At 48.4% G+C, this 21,401-nt stretch overlaps 1 protein-coding gene across 1 annotated transcript in view; it reads right to left on the bottom strand.

Annotated features, from left to right (window-relative positions):
* crtac1b (cartilage acidic protein 1b) overlaps positions 1 to 21,401 on the bottom strand; it is a 288,806-nt gene that overhangs the window by 94,950 nt on the left and 172,455 nt on the right. Inside the window, exon 7 of the mRNA XM_041209760.1 lies at positions 1,236 to 1,381. Coding sequence (XP_041065694.1) covers positions 1,236 to 1,381 — 146 coding nt within the window. The remainder of the gene's footprint in view (positions 1 to 1,235; positions 1,382 to 21,401) is intronic.

Genomic DNA, 21,401 nt, shown 5'->3' on the forward strand with positions numbered 1-21,401 from the left:
GGCCGGACTCCAGCTAGTGCCCATCAACCACTCCCCCCACCCTCCCTCCCCTCCCCTACCTGACCCAACCCAGAATGAAAATCCAGTCATCTGGGGAATTTCTCCCGAGTCGGGTTTGCTGAATCAGGGAATTTCCTGACTCTGTGCACCTGACACGGGGGTGAAAATTCAGCCCAGGCTTTTCAATTGCAGATTGCCTTAAATTAATTTAATTTAAAATTCCACCATCTGCCGTGGTGGGATTTGAATCTGCATCTCCAGAGAATTAGTTGGGCTCTGGATTACTCGTCCAGTGACATTGCCATTACATCACTGCTTTCCCCCCCGCAAAAAAAAAGCCCGAAAATCGACAAGTACCGTGAACTTCACAGTAAAAAAAAAAATTATAAGTCAAGCGTGTGAGAGTTTCAAAGACGATTGTGAGACTGATAGAAGGAAGATTTTCTTCATAAAGGCAGTGATCAAAATGGGATCATGAAATAAACATTTGAATTCTGTGACGGCGAGACTGCTGGGTTTTCGGGATGGACGAAATAAGATAGCTTTTTTTTTTAAATTCGTTCTTGGGATCTGAGTGTTGCTGGCAAGACTGGCATCATTGCCCATCCCTCGTTGTCTTTGAGATGGTAGTGGTGGCCACCCCCCTCATAGTATTAATCTTGTGAACGTGTGAAAGGTACCCAATTACCAACGCGTTGCCCAACAAGCTAACCAACACGTTAATGAAGAATATGACAAATAGCAATAGCCCCCACTGAAAGTGGTTTTAAAAAGAGAGACTTGCATTTATATAGCACTTTTCATGACCACCAGATGCTTCAAAGTGCCTTATGGCAAATTAAGAACTGTTGAAACGTAGTCACTGTTATAATGTACGAAACGTGGCATCCAGTTTGCGCACAGTAAGCAAGAAGCAATGTAATAATGACCAGATAACCTGCTTTTTGCGGTGTTGATGGATGGATAAATATTGGCCAGGACACCCGGGGAGAACCCTCACGGTCTTCTTCAAAATAGTGCCTTGGAATCTTTCACGTTCCCAAGCAAGCAGATGGGGCCTCAGCTTAATGTCCCAGCTGAAAGATGGCACCTCCGACAGTGCAGCACTCCCTCAGCGCTGCACTGGATTGTCAGCCCGGATGTTTGTGCTCAAGCCCTGAAGTGGAACTCTGTGATTTTATCTTGGAGGTAAAACATCGCGTGAAATAATTGAAGATAAATCGACGGATTCTTACCCTAAACCGGACTCTTCCATTCACGCTGGTCTGCAGGTAGAAGCGGTGTGGCCCCATCCAGTTGCCGTACACGACATCCACTTTCCCATCCCTGTTGAAGTCTGCCAAAGCCAGTCCGCGGCCGTGTTGCTGAGGATCATCAATCCCTGAGAGTCAACAGACCATCAGTTATTGCAACGCGTCTCACCCACCTTCTCCAACAAAAACAGTTTGCAAAGCCGGTCGTTTCCTTCTAAACCCCTTCCCCCCAACAAAATCCTCGTGTCTTTTACATTTTCCTCCAAGCTCTTCCTACATCTAACGCAACCTCAAAGGAGCATTGCCATTATTGGAGAACAAGCCTTTCATCACAATGACTCCGCCACGCGGCTATTTGGAGAGAATTGTATTGAAAAGCCCCAGGTGCGAGCCCCCTTTTTCCTGCAAAGTAACTTGGCAATTTTCAATGAAGTGATCCTCATTTTTTATTTCAGTTTCTAGATATACATCGGCACACTTACACTTACATGCTCACGCTCACACACACGCTCTCACTCGTACATACACACTCTCACACTCATGCACTCACACACACAAATAACCACACACACACAAACACACGCACGCTCTTATACACGCGCAAACATACATAAGCTCATACGCGCACACACACACAAACATACACACGCTCATTCATGCACACACTCATACACAGACGCACATAAACATACACACACTCATTCATGCACACGCTCATACACAGACGCACACAAACATACACACGCTCATTCATGCACACGCTCATACACAGACGCACATAAACATACACACGCTCATTCATGCACACACTCATACACAGACGCACACAAACATACACACACTCATTCATGCACACACTCATACACAGACGCACACACACAAACTACACACACTCATTCATGCACACACTCATACACAGGCGCACACACACAAACACACAAACAAACATACACACACACACTCATACACAGACGCACACACAAACACACAAACAAACATACACTCACACAAATACACACACACACACACATAGTCATTAATGCACACATTCACACAAACACGCACACATTCATACACTCAAACACACACTGTATAAATGTAAATTATCCTGTTCAACCCAACGTCAATTGCAAATCTTCAATCCCCTCTTTACAGGACTGCAGGTAAGAGAATCAAGTTGGTAGATCCAGTTTATGGTGATCCAGGTTTGCCTGGAGGCAAAGGCAGTAACCATTTAGCAGCTGAGCCAAATAATCTGATTTAGATGATGTTCATAGAATCATAGGGAGGCCATTCAGCCCATTGTGCCTGAGCTGGCTCTATGAGACAGCAGTTGTACTTAGGCCTGTAGCCCAGCTTTTTACCTGTAACTCTGGGAGTTCCTCATCCTCAAGTGTCTGTCCAACTCCCTCTTAAAATTATTCATGGAATTAGCTTCCAGCACCTTTTCAGATCGAGCCTTCCAGATTCCCAGCACTCTGAATGAAAAATTCTCATCGTTCCCCCCCTAGATCTTGTGCCAATGCTCTTAAATCTTTCACCTCTGGTTACTGATCCACTCACCAGAAGCAAACGTTTTTCTCCATCTGCTTTATCAAAACTTCTCATCATCTTGAAAACCTCTAATAGTTCACCTCTTAATCTTCCTTGTTCCAGGAAGAACTATCCTGACTGCTCCAACCTCTCCTCATAACTGAAGTTCCTCATGCTTTGTAACATTCTGGTAAATCTCCTCTGTTCCCTTTCTAAAATCTTTACATCTTTCCTGAAGTGTGAGGCCCAGAATTGTCCACAATATTCCAGCTGAGGCCGAATCAGCGATTTATAAATTTCTAGCATGGTCTCTTTGCTGTTGTAGTCTCTGCCTCTATATAGAAACCTTAGTAACCAAAATGCTTTTACCATATTGCCTTTATTTCTATAGGTCGACACCAAGGTCTCTCTGTCCATTTACATGTTTCTAAATTGTGCCATTGATAGTACACTGTCCTTCCATATTAGTCCTCTCAAATTGCATCACTTCACACTTTTCTGCATTGAACATGGACTGCAGTTGTTCAAGAAGGTGACTCATCACCACCTTCTCAAGGGTAATAAGAGATGGGCAGTAAACTTTGGCCTTGCCAGTGAAGCCCACATCTCATGGATGAGTAGAAGAACACTCCATCTGTCCCAGCTTCTGTCCATTAACCACACTGTCTATATCATCCTAAAGTCTTCAATTATCGTCATCATTATCTATTACTTTGCCAAGTTTCATATCAGCTGTAAACGTTACAAAGCTGCTCCCGACACCTGAGTCCAGGTTGTTTACAAAGATTCAGAAGGCTTATTGACCCAAATCTGACTAATGTTGGTTGACAGCAAGATATAAAGAGCATGAGAGCCAGAGAGAGAGAACTTTTCTAAGATTAGACACTCTAATCGAAACCGCATAACTTGTGTCAATCGTAAATCAGTCGCGTCAATGGCCTCGATTCTGCTCAGCCTGATAAGAGGCGGGTGAGACTATAAGCAACACTAAAAGCTTACACTGATAAATAAGGTGGTTGTCACTTAGCCTGCTCTTTGTGCAGCCTTCCAAATATGCTGACTCTACATTAGCAGCAATCAAACACCCCCTCAACGATCAAACCAAGTTCCGCAAAGTTCCAGATTGGCAAAATACACTTTACAATAAAACCAATTTGAATTCCTCAGTTAGTGCAGTGTATGGAGTAATACATTACAACTGGACAGTCCAATTAATTCCTTGACAACGTGAATAGTAGGAAAATATATAGGGGAAGATTTTCTTGCATCTAATATATTACATTTGAGAGCGATTCACTGTGTTTAATGGAGACCTTTTTGTCGATTGCAGTTTCCACTTCATACACAGCATCCTTAATGTGGACACTCTCTTCAGACATGAGTGTTGCAAATTTGGATCTGCTATAGGTAGCTTTGCTCAGGTGTAATGGTGCTGCTGGCTCTGCTTTTAACCTGTGTTCTACTGCCTGTAACTATATGATGGTGTAACTCACCGGTTTAACAACAGAACTGACCCTCTTGTGCTCTGTGATGCCTATTCCACCCTTTCACATGCACGCTCATATGCACCTTTTCTAATCCTTTCATAGGTGGGCCAAGAAAATATTTAGCAAAGGGTGGCTAGAAACAAGTAATTAAACTGCTTTTTCCACAGATAGCAAGTGAACACAGTTAAAGTGATACCGAAGTAAAATACTGTGTTTCGTGACTGAGTTCATTTCAGTATCAAGTGCGTAGGAGTGCGAGGTGTATTAGAATGTTAGAAGCAACATTTTTTTTTCACCTCCGCATGACTCCTATGGTCTGCCCGCCATGAATACTGGGTGAGTGGCTATGGAGGCAGTCTGAGGTTTTGTGGAGGAGGGGGTAATCGGGTAAGGGGAGGGTGGAAGTGCATGAGTTGGAATGGAGGGACCTTAGGTGGAGTGGTGAGGGGGTAGGAAGGGGTGAGGGTCCAGAGGGCCCAACAGCCTCTAAAGCAACTGGGATAAAGTCCCAGAGAACTGAGCAGGGCCTTCTAGCCAACCTGCCCCCTGTGGCCACCAATGATCTGCTTCTAGGGTGGATGGTCCCAATTCAATCCTGCCCCCTGTCTCCCCAAAGCGAAAATTAGGTTGTGGGGCCCGAGAAATCAAGGTGGGTCTGCCAAATGTGGACATTTCCCGATTCAGGCTACCTGCAAAAATCTGGCCCCTTGTATGCAGGGATACTTAACGTCCACTCCACCATATTTTGAGCCAGAAATGTTAGGTTTTAAGAAGTGTCATAAAGGAGGAGATAGATAGAGAGAGAGAGAGAGTGAGAGGGAAGGGTAGAGAGCCAGAGAACTTATAGTGAGCATCACAATGCTTCAGCAAAAACTCACAACACAGGAACTCTGCAGAATCAAATTCTTCAAGGGTTCCCACAAACTGAGTTTTAAAGGCTCACAATCCTCAGAGGGAAGAAAGGTCTCCATTATTTCCGCCCCCCACACACACACCTTAAACCAGCTTATATTTCAACTCTTTCTTGGACTCGAACTCAAGTTCTGTCGAAGGGTCATGAGGACTCGAAACGTCAACTCTTTTCTTCTCCGCCGATGCTGCCAGACCTGCTGAGTTTTTCCAGGTAATTCTGTTTTTGTTTTTGTTCTCCATTATTTTTATTCATTCATGGGATGTGGGCATCACTGACTGGGCCAGCATTCGTTGCCCATCCCTAATTGCCCTTGAGAGCTGAGTGGCTTGCTGGGCCACTTCAGAGTCAACCATATTGCTGTGGGTTTAGAGTCACATGTAGGCCAGACAGGGTTTTTAACGACAACCAGTAATGGTTTCATGGTCATCGTTAGTCTTTTAATTCCAGATTTTTCACTGAATTCAAATTCCACCATCAGCCGTGGCAGGATTCGAACGCTAGTCCCCAGAGTATCACCCTGGGTCCCTGGATTACTAAAGTACTGACAATGCCACTATGTCATCAGCTCCCTCAGCTCAGTCTTAAATGGCTGACCCTCGTTCTGAGAGCTCTAGGCTCTCCAGTCAGGGAAAACAGCCTTGCAGCATCTACCAAGCAACGGGAAGTTACGCACTGTGGCCTCTACCCTTCCCCCCTTCCCCCCTCCGTGACAAAGGTCCCGTTTCTTCCGCAAGCCCATTTCATTTAGAACCGTGCCAGGAGAACAGGCAGGCAGGACTTTCCATTTCAACCAGCCGAATAGCAAACTGAAAATTAGAGATTCCCCAGTGAGCCTTCTATACATATTTTATATTCCCAGGGTGGGCTGCTGAAACTAACTATAACATTTTATTGGAAAGGGCTGCTCAGGTGTCAGGAGTATCTTTATAAACCTTTATTAAGCCTGCAAAACCCAGGAGATAAACTGCTGAGTGTGTATTTCTCTCTTTCCCTATCTCCTCCACTTGTGTAATTCAATCAGACATTAAAGTGTAGATTTTACAAGATCCGGTGAGGCTGTGCCCAGAGCCAGTTGGGATTGTAAAAGATTTTCACAGCCCCTTATTTCCTCAATCATTAGAGCTTCGTGAACCATTGCTGTCCTCAAAAATAAAACAGAAATATAAGGAGGCTCAGGAAACAACAGTAAGGGAAGCAGGCAGCAGCTATACCTTATTCTCGATATAAAGGGCAGGGTTTTTTGGATGGAGGGGGTTACAAAAGGACACTAGAAATACGTACAGGAGAGGACCACAGGGCCCATCACAGAGTCACACAGCGCAGAAGAGGCCCTTCGGCCCATCGAGTCTGCACCGACACCTGACCTACCTACCTAATCCCATTTACCAGCACTTGGCCCATAGCCTTGAACGTTATGACGTGCCAAGCGCCCATCCAGGTACTTTTTTAAACTGGGCCCATCGCGTCTGCTCCGCCATTCAACACCATCGTGGCTGACTTTGGGCCTCAACTCCATTTTCCTGCCCGCTCCCCGTGTCCCTTGGTTCCCTGGGAGACCAAAAAAATCCGTCTATCCCAACCTTGAGGCCTGAATTTTTTTCCCCTTGGCGGGTGGGCTCGGCGGGAGCTGGGCGGAGCAGGCCGGGAATCCGAACGCCACCGGCTCCGCCATTTCACACGGGCGGGTCAATTAAGGCCCTCCCTGCGTGGATCATGAGCGGCAGCGCTCAGCGCTATCTGTGCGGGCGGGGGAGGGGGGGGGGGTGGGGAGGGAGAGCGGCCTGGTGCACGGTGCCCGAAAGAGGGCTTCAATCCCCCCTGAGGTAGCTCCGTGCCCTCAGGGAGACTGAAGCGCTTTTCTAAAAAAAAGTTAATAAATGCGGTAGAAATGCGATGAAACACGTCCCCTCTCATGTGACTGCGTCATGTGACAGAGGGGGACATGTTTTTAACATCAAAATAAAGGCTCATTTAATTAGCATTTTAGCTTTAGGAAACCTCATCCCGCTTGTGGATGAGGTTTCCCTAAAAAATGTAAAGGCCGTTTGGCCTTTTTTGCCTGCCCGCCAACCGTTAATGGCCTCAAGAGGCCCTTCAATTATCGGTGGGTAAGTGGCCGACTCTGGCGCGCGCCCGCCGGACAAAATATGCGCAAGTGCACGATGACATTGGGACACACGCCCAACATCAATCACGCGTCATGTTACATTCCGCCATGTTGGGTACGCACCCGCACGCCAAAGGTAAAATTCAGGTCTAAATATATTCAATGGTGGAGCATCCACAACCCTCGGGGGTAGAGAATTCCAAAGATTCACAAACCTTTGAGTGAAGTAATTTCTCCTCATCTCAGTCCTAAATGATCGACCCCTGATCCTGAGACCATGCCCCTGTGTTTTAGATTTCCCCGACCAATGGAGACAATCTCTCAGTGTGTCCACCCTATCAAACCCCTTCAGAATCTTGTACATTTCAATGAGATTCCCCTAAACTCCAGAGAATATAGGCCAAACCTCATCATGGGACAACCCCCTGATCCCAGGGACCAATCTAGTGAACCATCGCTGCACCGCCTCCAAAGCAAGTGTATCCTTCCTTAAATGTGGAAACCAAAATGTGACAACAGCACTCCAGATGTGGTCTCACCAAAACGGTAGCAGGACTTCTTTACTCTTCAGGTGCCCCATCACCTGCAGAGTCAGCAGGGAATGGCCCTTGATCACTGCAAGGAATGTTAATTGGCTGGAGATTGATCGTTTGCTCCTGGCTCAACCTTAGCACTTCTAGCAGTGCCCATAGTGCAGTGGCCAGGACTGGGGCCTGCAAGCAGTGCCAGATTCAAAACCCCAGAGTCCAGGACCAGGTAAGTTTGGATGGACTCACAGCGAGGCATGTGGGGGGACGTGAGGCGCGAGGAGGTGGGGAGAGAGAGGTGGAAGCCATGATGGGGAGGCCAGTAGGAGAGGGAGCAGCCATGGGGGCAGACCTTGTGGGGAGGCGGCTGTTGAAGGAGGCACTCCCTGCCCTGCCCCCTTCCCACCCGAGGGCCGAGTGGGGTGACTTTCCTCACCCCACCCCAGACCAGCTTCTCCCGCCCGCACAGGGAGCGCATCACGCTCGGCCCGTCCACGTAAAATGGCGGCGCCCAGCCGATCGCGGGCTGCTCCCACTCACCCACCACCCCCCCATTCTCCCCTAGGGTTTGAAAAGAGACAGCTGCAGAGAAAGTGGATGCGCTGGCTGTGATTTTCCAGAACTCATTCGATTTGGGAATGGCCCAATCAGATTGGAAATTGGCAAATGTTACTCCGCTTTTCAAGAAAGGAGGGAGAGAGAAAACAGGGAACCACAGGCCAAAGAGTCTAACATCAGTTGTTGGGAAAATGCTGGAAGCTATTATTAAGGAAGTGTTAATATCGCACTTAGAAAAGTATAGTATGATTAGAAAAAGTCAGTATGGTTTTACTAAAGGAAAATCCTGTTTTTCAAATTTATTGGAGTATTTTTCAGAATGTACCTAGTAAAGTAGATAAAGGGGAACCAGTAGATGTAGTATAAAGTAGATAAAGGGGAACCAGTAGATGTAGTATAAAGTAGATAAAGGGGAACCAGTAGATGTAGTATAAAGTAGATAAAGGGGAACCAGCAGATGTAGTATATCTGAATTTCCAAAAGGCTTTCGATGAGGTGCCACACAAAAAGTTAATAGCCAAGATCAGTGTAGATGGAGTTTGAGGTTAAATATTAGCATGGATAGAGGATTGGTTCACAGATAGGAAATGGAGAGTGAGCATAAATGGGGCTTTTTCAAGTTGGCAGGTAGTGAATAATGGAGTGCTACAAGGGTCAGTAGGGCCAGCTAGACAGGTTAAGTGAGTGGGCAACATGATGGATTATAATGCAGGGGAGTGTGAAGTTGTTCACTTTGATCGAAAGAATAGAGAATTTGAATATCTTTTAAAAGCAAGAGATTTGTAATTGTGGATGTTCACGATGACTGACAAGGAACAGAAAAAGCTAACATACAAGTACAGCAAGCAGTTAGGAAGGCAAATGGTATGTTGGCCTTTGTTGCTGGCCTAGCCAGCGATGCCCACATCCTGTAAATGAATTTTTAAAAATTGGATTACAGAAATGAAGTCTTGCTAGAATTGTACAGGCTTTTGGTGAGCCGTATCGAGAGAACTGTGTGCAGTTTTGGTCTCCAAATTTAAGAAAAGATATATTTGCACTGGAGGTGATACAGTGAAGATTCACTAAACTGGTCCTGGAATGAGGGATGATGAGATGCTGAGTAAGTTGAGCCTATATTCTCCGGAATTCAGAAGAATGAGAGGCAATCTCATTGGAACATACAGGATTCTGAAGGGGCTTGATAGGGTAGACACTAAAAAAGAGATTGTTTCCATTGGTCGGGAAATATAAAACATGGGGGAGCGGGGCACAGTCACAGGTAAGGGGCTGATCATTTAGGACTCAGATGAGGGAAAATTACTTCACTTAAAGGGATGTGTATCTTTGGAATTCTCTACCCCGGAAAGTTGTGGATGCTCCATTGCTGAATATATTTAAGACCGGGATAGACACATTTTTGGTCTCAGGGAATCAAGAGACATGGGGAACAGACAGGGAAGTGGAGCTGAAGCCCAAGGTCTGCCCTGATTGTACTGAATGGTGGAACATTCTCGAAAGGCCATATGGTCTTCTCCCGCTCCTACTTCTTGCGTTCCTATGAATCATCCGAAGCCATTTTTAATCATTAGACATTTCCTCCTCTCCCTAAAGGACTCCCAGTATTGTGCTCAGCTTCGGACTGCACAGCCAGGTTCACTTCACATCAGACCCTCCTCGATCTCAATGCTGGCATCCTGGCCCACGTGATCGCTGGGGGTGGACAAAAAAACTTTCTGGAACACACACCCATCTTGGTTCAGCCAAAAAAAGCTATTGCACCACAACACTTAGAATGATCTTTGACTTCGTGGGGGAAACCTCAAATGTCCATCAGGCAAAAACAGGAACAGGAGTAGGCCAGTCGGCCCCTCGAGCCTGATCCACCATTCAATTAGATCATTGCCAGTCTGTATCTCAACTCCAATTACCCACCTTAGCTCCACATCTCTTGATACCTTTGCCTAAGAAAAATCTATCAATTTCAGACTTCAATTGGCCCCTAGGAACCACGGTTCTTGGGGGAGAGGATTACAGATTTCTACTACCCTTTATGCAAAGAGGTGCTTCCCTTCTGTACAGCCTAGCTTCACTTATAAGATTCTCCTCCTTGTTCTGGATTCCGCACCCCCCCCCCCACCAGCCCCAATTGTTCCTCTGCATCTACCCTATTGAGACTTTCATACATTTTACACAACCACGATCTGATCAATTCTCAATCTTCGAGACACAAAGCATCGTTTATCCAAACATGGAAACCACTTAGCTACCCTTGACTAATTCCAACATGTTGCAGACTAAATTTGTTCATCTGGCACCTTCCTCTCAACGTGAAAAAAAAAATCAAAATCCTACGGCTGTGCAGGGTCATCATTTCAATTCAACGCAAGGAGCCATTCCTCAGTTGTAAGCACTAGGAGTTAATGATCTTTAAATTACAGCATAAACCGGCTAATTGTTCATTGAGTTTGGCTGTATTGTCGAAACGTCCCTGAGCAGGGCTCATTCTCTGCAACAGGAGCCAATGCTGGGTCTTCCTGAAGCATTATACTTGTCAATAATTTCTAATTCCCTCCTTGCATTCTTCATCTTTCCAATTACATGCTGCTGTGCTGTACTTCGGAACAGGGAAGAGGGAAATTAAAGGCTGTTGAAGAATCCCAGCTTTTTTGGGGAGGGGGGAATTAGCTGTAACAGATGGCTACTAATGAAGTGTTGAAATGTGATTAAAGAATAGAAGAGCAAAATCGGACAGCTGCTTTCCGACAAAACCCACTGGCTGACTGGTCCACAAATCATGTCAGCCGAAGGTCAGAGGGAGCAGCTCCACCCTTCACTCTGTGGAATTGCTCTGTAGTAAATGACGCTCGAGTGGGTGACTTACAGCGAGGTATCGCTGGGCTGTTGGTTCGAAGCCAGGTGATTAAGGCACTCAGGCCTGTTGCTCACTTTGTAAGAAAATGGATGGTCTTCCGTAGTCAGATCAATGATAGACTATGTCCGTGAGTTGAACTGACAATGCTTGACTTTGCTGCTGAGCTTTGTCTATAGGAGCGTTGCATTGCCGGGTCTGGATCTTCAATCTCGCCGCTGAACATTTTGCACCTTTCACTGTGCTGTGATTTACAATTTGGAAGAAATGAAGCGTCAAGTTTAGATGAAAGCCTGAGTCCCTCAGCTTGAGGACATCACCTTGGCTGAAAAGAGCAGGAGAGATGATAAGCAGAGTCAAGGCGCTCCTTAAAACTCATCCCTTTGACCAATTATGCTTTAAGTCACTTGCCCTATATGGGTTGGTGTCAAATTTTGCTTTCTAATGCTCCAAAAACCTTAGGATGTTTTATGTTAAAGGCGCTATATAAATATAAATTGTTGTTGCTGTTCCCTTCTCTCTCATTCGCATTCTTATCCCTTCTTTCTCTCAGTCCCTCCCTTTCTCTCCATTTGGACTCAGTTATTTCCTTCTCATCATCTCCTTCCCCTTCTAGCTCTCTCCTCTTTACCTTCTCTCTCCTTTCATTCTAACTTTCTCTCCTTCCCTTGTTTCATTCTCCTCCTTCCTTTGCTCTTCATTAAAAGTAAGGTTAGAAGTAACATGGTGCTTCATCAAGTCACCAGCAGCCACTGTGTACTGGGGGTGGATGGAGGTAACACCAAATTTTGAGTTCCAAAGGCTTTCACACAAAGGGAAACGGAGAGGGGCTGGGAGCCTGAGTCCTGTCCCATGAGAGATTGAGTTTCTTTCTCTTTTGTCTCTCATACGTTTATCTAGTTTCCCTTTAAGTGTATCCATACTATTCTGCTCAACCACACCCTTTGGTAGTGAGTTCCACATTCTCTCCACTCTCTGGATAAAGAAATTTCTCCTGTGTTCCTTATTGGATTTATTAGTGACTATCTTATATTGATGACCGTCTAGTTTTGTTCTGTCTGGCAAGGGGAAACACCTTGAGATCTATACTGTCCAACTCTTTCATAATTTTAAAGACATTTAGTAGGTCAGCCCTCAGCCTCCTCCTTTTTAGAGAAAGGAGCCTCAGCCCGTCCAGACATTCCTGACAAATATACCTTGACAGGTCCACCATCATTTTCTAAACCTGACAGTGCAGGGAGTACCAATTTCAACAGAGTGACAATTCATGGAAGAGGAACAAGATGTGGGGCCTCTGTATTCGGTGAGTGAGAGGAACAATGATAAAACATGGAGAGACAAAAAGAGAGCGAGGGGAAAAGAAACAAAGGGTGAATAGAGAAAAAAGTTCAAAATCAGAAGGCAAGCAATTCCATGGAATCTAGCTCACCCTTACATTTTCATTCAATCTCAATCCTTCCCTTCCCTGCTGTGAATGTGGTCTCTTTCGGATATTTGTTGATTCAAGATTCTGTGTATTTCCTTTCTGAATGCTTCAATTAATTCCTCATTGATTGGATTAGACAGTACTAAATTACACAACAGGCCCATTATACAGCACGATGAGTGTCAGTGGGGGAAGGTGCAGCTATGCACTGTAGCTTAGGGAGTGACATTTGCCAAATCAAATTCTTGCAAGTCACTTACGACCATTACTGAACAATGAGCACCATTTCCTCTTGTGGGATGTGGATGTTACCGATCCTTAATCATCCTTGAGCTGTTTGGCTTTCTAGTCATTTCAGAGGGCATTTTAAGAGTTAACCACATCGCTGTGGGTCTGGAGTCACATGTGGGCCAGACCGGGTAAGGATGGCAGATTTCCTTCCTAAAGGGGCATTAGTGAACCAGATGGGTTTTTACAACAGAAATCGATGGTAGTCTCATGGTCACCGTTACTGAGGTTTTATTAATTGAATTCAAATTCCACCAGCTGCTATGAGGGGATTTGAACCCATGGCTCCAGGGAATTAGCCTGGGCATCTGGCTCACTGCTACATTACCGCGGCATCACCATCGCCCCCTTACACCAACTCCAGTTACTGAACAGAGGACCTTGTTGAAATTGCCACCCTTTGGGTATTTACACTGGCCGCATCATGAAGATCTTTCCAGTTGTGCACATTCCTCCATTTCTATGTAAACCAAGACGGGGGCGCCAACTACCAGATCCTATTTGAAGACGCTACTTGAAGGAGTGTAAGGAGTTCTCCTGGTTTTCAGTACAATGTTCCGCTTGCAACTCTAACCCACCATAAAATTTAAGTAACTGGTCTTTCATTTTATTGCTCTGTGTGTGCTCCTTGGGCAGGATTTGACAGGTAGCGAGTTTTAACACCCTGCCCCTGAGAAAGTCTCCACGATGCTCCCCAGCCATTTAGCGCTTGGAGGAGCAGTAAGTGGCTCAGGGCGAGACTTCCGCCCCAATCTGGGCTAATCCGATTGCTCCAACAAAGGGCCAGCACAGACATGACAGGCCGAATGTCCTCCTCCTGTGCCGTACCAATTCTATACTGGCTGAAAGGAGGATGTTCAGTCTAATGGGGGCACTTCTTCCACAGATCATCCATCTTGTAGGTTCGAACATACTTACTTAATATCTTGTCTTGAGGGAAGCTTCTGGAAATATTGGTATGGGTCCCGCAAAAGCAATTAAGCAGAAGTTGAAAACACCGAACCCATCCCACATCTCCACAAATCCTCAACTGGTTACTTTCCATAGATGATACTTCCCTGTTCCCAGGAGACTAGGGCCGGAATTTTCTGGCCCTGTTGGCATTGGGCGTCATGGTGGATGGGGAGGGCGGACAACACGACAATAAGGTTGAAATTCGGTTTCAGGCCAGCGTGAAAGCACAGCGGGATCATCCAGTGGTCACCACCATGGTGGACCATCAATCCCGCTGGAAGCCGGCGTGAACCCACTTTGCATGCCGCCAATAGGAAGCAAAGTAAGGCCCGATCAGCATCTTTCCCCCACCGTTATGCTGGTGGGAAAACACGTCGGCAGAAAATACGCCAGCCTAGAACATGTCTGGACAAGTGTGACATGCCAGGGTCATGGCTTACTGCTGGGGCCTTGCTCAGCTCACGGACATCCAAGGAGCAGAGGATGCTGGAGCCCCACAGTCACCCGGACCCTGGAGGAACACACGCATTGCCCGCTGGGTGGATTCTCATGGACGTGGCTCCGCCTTGATGCAGTTCACCGAGCGTGGGAGGTGTCCGTTCATGTTTCAGGTCTGCTTCAAGGCATCGTGGTCTTGGACATTGGCTGCTACAGATGATCGGTGAGGGGGGGAGAGGAAAGTCCAGCTGTGAGTTGGAGAGGAAGGTGTACGGGGTTGGGGTGGGGGGGTTGAGGGTTTGGGGCGGTTGGAATGAAGGTATTGAGGGGGTGAAGTTGTGGGGGGAGGAGGGAGTATGGGGTAAGAGGGTGTAACAGGAGAGAATGGGGCAAGTGGGGAGGTAGGTGTAAGGGAAGGGGTTAGGAGTGGGGAGGAGTCCGGGGGGTGAGGAGGGAGTTCGGAGGTGGGAAGCAGTTCAGAGGGGGAAGATGTCCAGGGGAGGTGGGAGTAAGGGGTTTGGATATCCTGGGAAACGTACAAGGGAGGGGGAGCCTGTGGAGTCATTGGCTGCCTCCTGGGGAGCGAACTGAGAGTGGGTGTAGGAGGAGGGAATGGTGAGTATGAGAGGGGGCAGAGGAAGCCGGAAGGGTGGGAGGGTGAGGATGTGTCGATAGCGGTAGAAGGGATGGCGAGGGTGGTTGGTGGGGACTCGGAGGCAGACACGGACACTGGGGGTGGGAACGAAGGAGTCAGGGAGGTCAATGTTGATGGGGTGGGATTCTCTGGAAGGTAGGGAATGTGCACATTCACCTGGACATCCTGGAAAGAAAAGGGTTCGGGTTGGTGGGGAAGTGGAAGCTGATGCCAGGGGTAGTCAACAGTGATGGGAGGAAGGACATGGGTGACTGGGGAGGGGAAAGGATAGGGGAGCTGATCAGAAACTTTAACGACTACCATGGCTATCGAAATTGAAAGTGAGCAGAGCCTTGGTGCCAGGTGCTGCATGGGAGTGTGATCAGCGGGTGAGCGGAGTTGCAGGTCAGCTCAGGTGGACAACTGAAAGAGAACCCCAGCAGGCAACATTGAAAATGCTCAGGAAAGAGAGATGAGTGTGATGGATGAAGGCTCCACGTGCGTGGGAGAGTGGTCGCACAAGGCTCCGAAAAGCCCTGCCACAAACACACTTGTCCCTCCAGAATCACTTGGGTCTGGTTGTGTGCAGCTGAATGGTTAGTTGTGGTGGGGGATGCAGTGGGAGGGCTTGCAAAGCCTGTCAATGAAGCTGAAAGACACCCTTACACATTACACAGTGAAAATAAATATATTTTCATATTATAAAGTGACATAATGTGTTCACCCATGTAACCACTTGTGATCAGGAGTTCTTACATTTTCTAGGCCTACAATTTCTTCCAGGTGCTGCCCTGACATCCGCAGCAGGGGTGGTGACAGCCCGTGCAATGGTTGGTCCTGTTGCCTCTGATGCCTTTGGTGTGGGTCTTCTGGAGGGCCAAGGCCTTGAGGGCCCAGCTTGCTTTGGCTGTCCTCCTGTGGGCCAGCTGCTCCCCCTGCAGTGACAGAGGACGAGGTTGAGTGGGGTCACAGGGAAAGGGGACTCGGAGGGAGAGGGCAGCTTCTAAGATGATTGAGTGGATGACCCCAGGGGTGTTCAGCTGCTACTCCTGCTCCCTTCGGGTGCCAAGGCCCCCAGCCAGACTCCTGGAGGGACATCGAGGTGCCCCATTTCCCTCTCACATTGCCACTGCAGGAACTCACCCATGGCTACCATGATGGTGTGCAGGTCAGCCCGCATCTCTGCATTCTTCTGGACCAGGGTGTCCATGGCATCTGCCATCTTTCCCATGGAGACCCCCATACGTGTACATGTGGGCACCATTTCATCAGGGAGCAGGGGGACACACTCCTCCAACTCGAGTGCCAATCTGTTGAGGGCTTCCAACAGCTCTGTGTGGTGTTCCCCCGCCTTCTGCTGACTCTCCACGATGAGTTGGAAGGCCAAATCCAGAGGTTCGTCATCTGACTCAGACCTGACAGATGCCTCTTCCCCAGCAGCCACCAACCACCCCCCCACCCCGCCCCCGACTGTCAGGGAGCTCGGCTGAACCTGCCTCTTCCTGCTGCGGACACATGTCTGTGCGGTGACCACCAGATTGTGAACCTGAGCCTGCTCTGAATCTAGGTCCTACCGAGGTGTGTGTCTCTGCGCTGGTGCAGGGTGTGGGTAAGCGCTGTGATGGGTCTCCCAGGCTGCTTATTTCCAGCTCTTCAATGGAGGAGGTGTCCTCTTGGCTGGAGGTGAGGACCTGGATGGAGCTGAGGGACTGGCTGGTTGAGGGTATTGGTTGCTTGGCAGAGCTCCCTGAGAAACGGGCTAGAGATAATTAGCGCACGGCAGCAGAGTCCACTGGGGTGTGAGATCCCTGTGGATCCCTGTGGCACACACCGGGAATGGGGCGATAGGGGTTAAAAACCCACCATTGCGGGCGATGGGTGAAACGACTTCTATCCCGCCCGCTACCGCACAGTGACAACTCCGGGGCTCTGCGGAGTACGTCACAATCTCCAACATTCCTGTTCATTTCAATCCCATTCTCAAACAGCTTTTTTTAAAAAAAAGAGAGAACTTGCATTTACATAGTGCCTTTCACAACCTCAGGAAGTACCAGAATGCTTCACAGCCAATGAAATAGTTTTGAAGTGTAGTCACTGCTGTGATGTAGGAAATGCAGCAGCCAAATTACACACAGCAAGACCCTGCAAACAGCAATGATGTAATGAGTGGGCAGTTTAGCAATTCTGTTTGAGGAATAAATATTACCCGGGAAATTTGGAAAACTCCCCAGCTTTTCTTCAAAATAGTGTCATTAGGTCCTTTACAACCACTTGAGAGGGCAAACAGGGCTCTGATAGTGTAGCACTCCCTCAGCACTGCCATGGACTATGTGCTCACAAGACTCTAGAGTGAGGTTTGAACAAATGGGCCCAGATCTTCTGATCGCTGGAAGGTCAGAGACCAGACCTACCATGGTCGACTTACAGGGCTCTTGGACGTCCCAGTGCAAGGACTCTGTGGGAACTGCCCGGGAACTTTGAACTTCCAATGGGCAATTCCCCTGCTCCTCGGGACCCTGTGAAAATGTCTCCAACGCTGAGTTAGCATCGGACTTTGGTTAGTTCCAGCTCACTTAAATGGATAGTTACCCAGGAAATGTTAGACAGAAAAATCCTTGTCTTACTCCTGCCTAGCTATACAACTGAGCCTCCTCCAATCACTCACACAGATCCCACAACTCCTCCTGACTCCCTGATTCCCCCTGGACCCCTAGGCTCTCCCCTGGCCCCCAATTCTCCCCGACCTGACCTGTCTAGCCTCCACCACAGGACTTCCCACTGATCGCCAGACTCCCCCTGACCTGACTTGTCTAGCCTCCACCACAGGACTTCCCACTGATCGCCAGACTCCCCCTGACCTGACTTGTCTAGCCTCCGCCAACAGACTCTCCCCTGACCCCCAATTCCATCCCAGATCTAATCTGACTAGCCCCCAATCTGACAACTCTTCCTGACAGGACTCGACTACTCCCCAGACCCATGGACCCCCTCACCCACCTGCTATCCTGCAACCCTACCTACCTGCCACTTTACCACCTCACCCACCTACAACCCTATTCAGCTGACACCTTGTTTCCCTAACCACCTACCACCCTACCCACCTACCACCCTAACATCCTACCCACCTACCACCCTACCCACCTACCACCCTACCCACCTACCACCCTACCCACCTACCAACCTACCCACCTACCCACCTACCCACCTACCACCCTACCCACCTACCCACCTACCACCCTACCCACCTACCACCCTACCCACCTACCATCCTACCCACCTACCCACCTACCACCCTACCCACCTACCATCCTACCCACCTACCCACCTACCCACCTACCACCCTACCCACCTACCACCCTACCCACCTACCATCCTACCCACCTACCCACCTACCACCCTACCCACCTACCACCCTACCCACCTACCACCCTACCCACCTACCACCCTACCCACCTACCCACCTACCAGCCTACCCACCTACCAGCCTACCCACCTACCACCCTACCCACCTACCACCCTACCCACCTACCACCCTACCCACCTACCACCCTACCCACCTACCCACCTACCACCCTACCCACCTACCACCCTACCCACCTACCCACCTACCAGCCTACCCACCTACCACTCTACCCACCTACCACCCTATGCACCTACCCACCTACCACCCTACCCACCTACCACCCTACCCACCTACCCACCTACCACCCTACCCATCTACCACCCTACCCACCTACCCACCTACCACCCTACCCACCTACCACCCTACCCACCTACCCACCTACCACCCTACCCACCTATCACCCTACCCACCTACCACCCTACCCACCTACCACTCTACCCACCTACCCACCTACCACCCTACCCACCTACCCACCTACCCACCCTACCCACCTACCATCCTACCCACCTACCATCCTACCCACCTACCACCCTACCCACCTACCACCCTACCCACCTAGCATCCTACCCACCTACCAGCCTACCCACCTACCCACCCACCACTCTACCCACCTACCATCCTACCCACCTACCAGCCTACCCACCTACCCACCTACCACCCTACCCACCTACCACCCTACCCACCTAGCATCCTACCCACCTACCACCCTACAATCCTACTCACCTACCACCCTATCCCCCCCACTTAGCCACCATACCCCCTTAGCTATCCTACCCCCTGACCCACTCTACCCCCTTACCCACATACCTTCTCTCTGTAACTTCTCAAAGAAGCTTTGGGACATTTTAACCCTTCACTTACAGAATATGGCAGCTAGTGTCGTTAAAAGGTGGCATGGTTCCTGTCGGGATTCTCTCCGCTGCTCCCTCCCGGGTTTCCTGCACCGGCTGAGTTCAGGAAGGCCCTCCTTCGGAAGATTACCCTTAAATATCGGAGGGAGGTAAGTGTCTATGTGTGTGTGTGTGTGTGTGTGTGTGTGTGTGTGTGGTTTTGGGTCTGATCAGGGTTGGAAATAGGGCTTTCCACCCTGACAGGAAACCCGAGGCACCGCGTTCTGAATCAGCGGCGAGAGTATGAGTGAAAGGCTGCCTGTGCATCACCACTTATCTCCTCGCTTATGCCATTAAATATCAGCGGATCCCGACAATGAAGGACCATCTCCATCACGGCTGCTGTGTATAGCTCGATTTTAAAAGAAAAATACACGTGTAGCAGGGGCAGCACTCTAGAAGGTTCTGATATCCTTTGTACGCATGCAGCCGGAAAACACAGCGTCACAGTTTTCAGACACATGCCATCTGGCATTAATAGAATCACCCAAGGCAAGCAGGATGACTTTTTCTGACATTTGAAGTGTTTGCAGCTACGCCAAAAGCCTTACATTGTTGTGTCACTCTGTCTAATACTCATACCAGTCACCACCAAGTGACACTGGGAATATCTGGGACGCTGTTTCTGTTCCTGGCAAGACCCCAGGTGGTATTTGGTTCACGCTTATACCTTCCCAGGAGAACGAACAAGCAAACTAATTGGAGAGCGGTGCCAATGTTTCAAATGGTTGGCAAGCAGGATTCTAAGCGGACAGAAATCAGAGCAAAGGGCAGGCATACTACTTAAACAAAATCTTCATATTTATGAAGTGTTTGAACGAACCTCTATAATTAATATCTGTGCAAGTTATGGCAAACAGCTGCATGGGGTGGGTTCAGGCTGTACAAAGCGATCCAGAGCACCTCACAGCCAAGAAATTAATTCACATCTGGGGATGACAGCTTATCACACTAGGCTCGGAAAAAAAAACTTTTTGTAGCCTATGAGATCCTGAGGGGTCTTGACAGGGCGGATGTGGAGAGGACATTTGCTCTTGTGGAAAAATCTAGAAGTAGGGGGTCACAGTTTAAAAATAAGTTGGTGGGAGGGGGGTGGGGGTCTCGTCCATTTAAAACAGAGATGAGGTGAAATTTTTTCACTCAGAGGATCGTGAGTCTTTGGAACTCCCTTCCTGAAAAGGTGGTGGAAGCAGAGTCTTTGAATATTTTTAAGGCAGAGATAGATAGATTCTTGGTGAGCAAGGGTTATCGGCGGTAGGTGGGATGCAGATTTCAGGCTACTATCAGATCAGGCATGATCTTATTAAATGGCGAGTAGGCTGGAGGGGCCGAATGGCCTAGTCCTGTCCCTTGCTCGTATGTTCGTACGTACTTGGGAAAGTATGGGGCGAGGAATCACCATCAAATTTAACCTAATGAGGGTATCAGACTAATTGTTGGCTGGCAGGAAAGCCAGCACCTAACATCAGCCCAGGCCAGATGTGGCTCGGTTGATAGCACTCTCACCTCTGAATCACAAGGTTTAGGGTTGAAGCCCCATTCGAAAGCTTAAGCACAGAAATCAAGGCTGACACTTCCAATGCAGCGCTGAGGAAGTTCTGCGCTGCCAGAGGTGCCGTTTTTCAAGGTGAGACGTTAAACCAAGGCCCCATCTGCCTGATCAGACGGGGGCGTAAGATGCCCCGGGATTTTCCGGCCGGTTAGTGCCGGGAGATTCGGTGGCTCAGCCCAGAAGCCCATTGGCTCTCAGTGGGACCGGACCATCCCACGGCGAGCGGAGCTGGAAAATCCCACTCAAAACCGGGTTTCTGAAGTTCTCCCCAGTATCCTGGCCAACATTTATCCCTAAATCAATGACGCAAAAAAAACAGATGATCTGCTACTTATCACATTGCTGCTTTCGTTTTAAAACTGGCTGCCACCTTTCCTCTCCCAACGTTTGAAGCTCCCTCTCCCAATAAAACTTTTCTTCAGGATGCTGCTGAAGGGACAAACGACCCAACGTTCTCCACTTTGGACCTAAAACCGGCACTAAAAGAGTTTCCACTGCTGTGAATTAATTAAATCAATGCTAAGCCCTCTATTTAATTTTTAACGTGTATCCTGGAGGGATGCTTTGCCTGTGATTTCGGAATGCTA

This window comes from Carcharodon carcharias, chromosome 17 (assembly GCF_017639515.1).
Source record: "Carcharodon carcharias isolate sCarCar2 chromosome 17, sCarCar2.pri, whole genome shotgun sequence".
In the NCBI taxonomy this organism is placed as follows: domain Eukaryota; kingdom Metazoa; phylum Chordata; class Chondrichthyes; order Lamniformes; family Lamnidae; genus Carcharodon; species Carcharodon carcharias.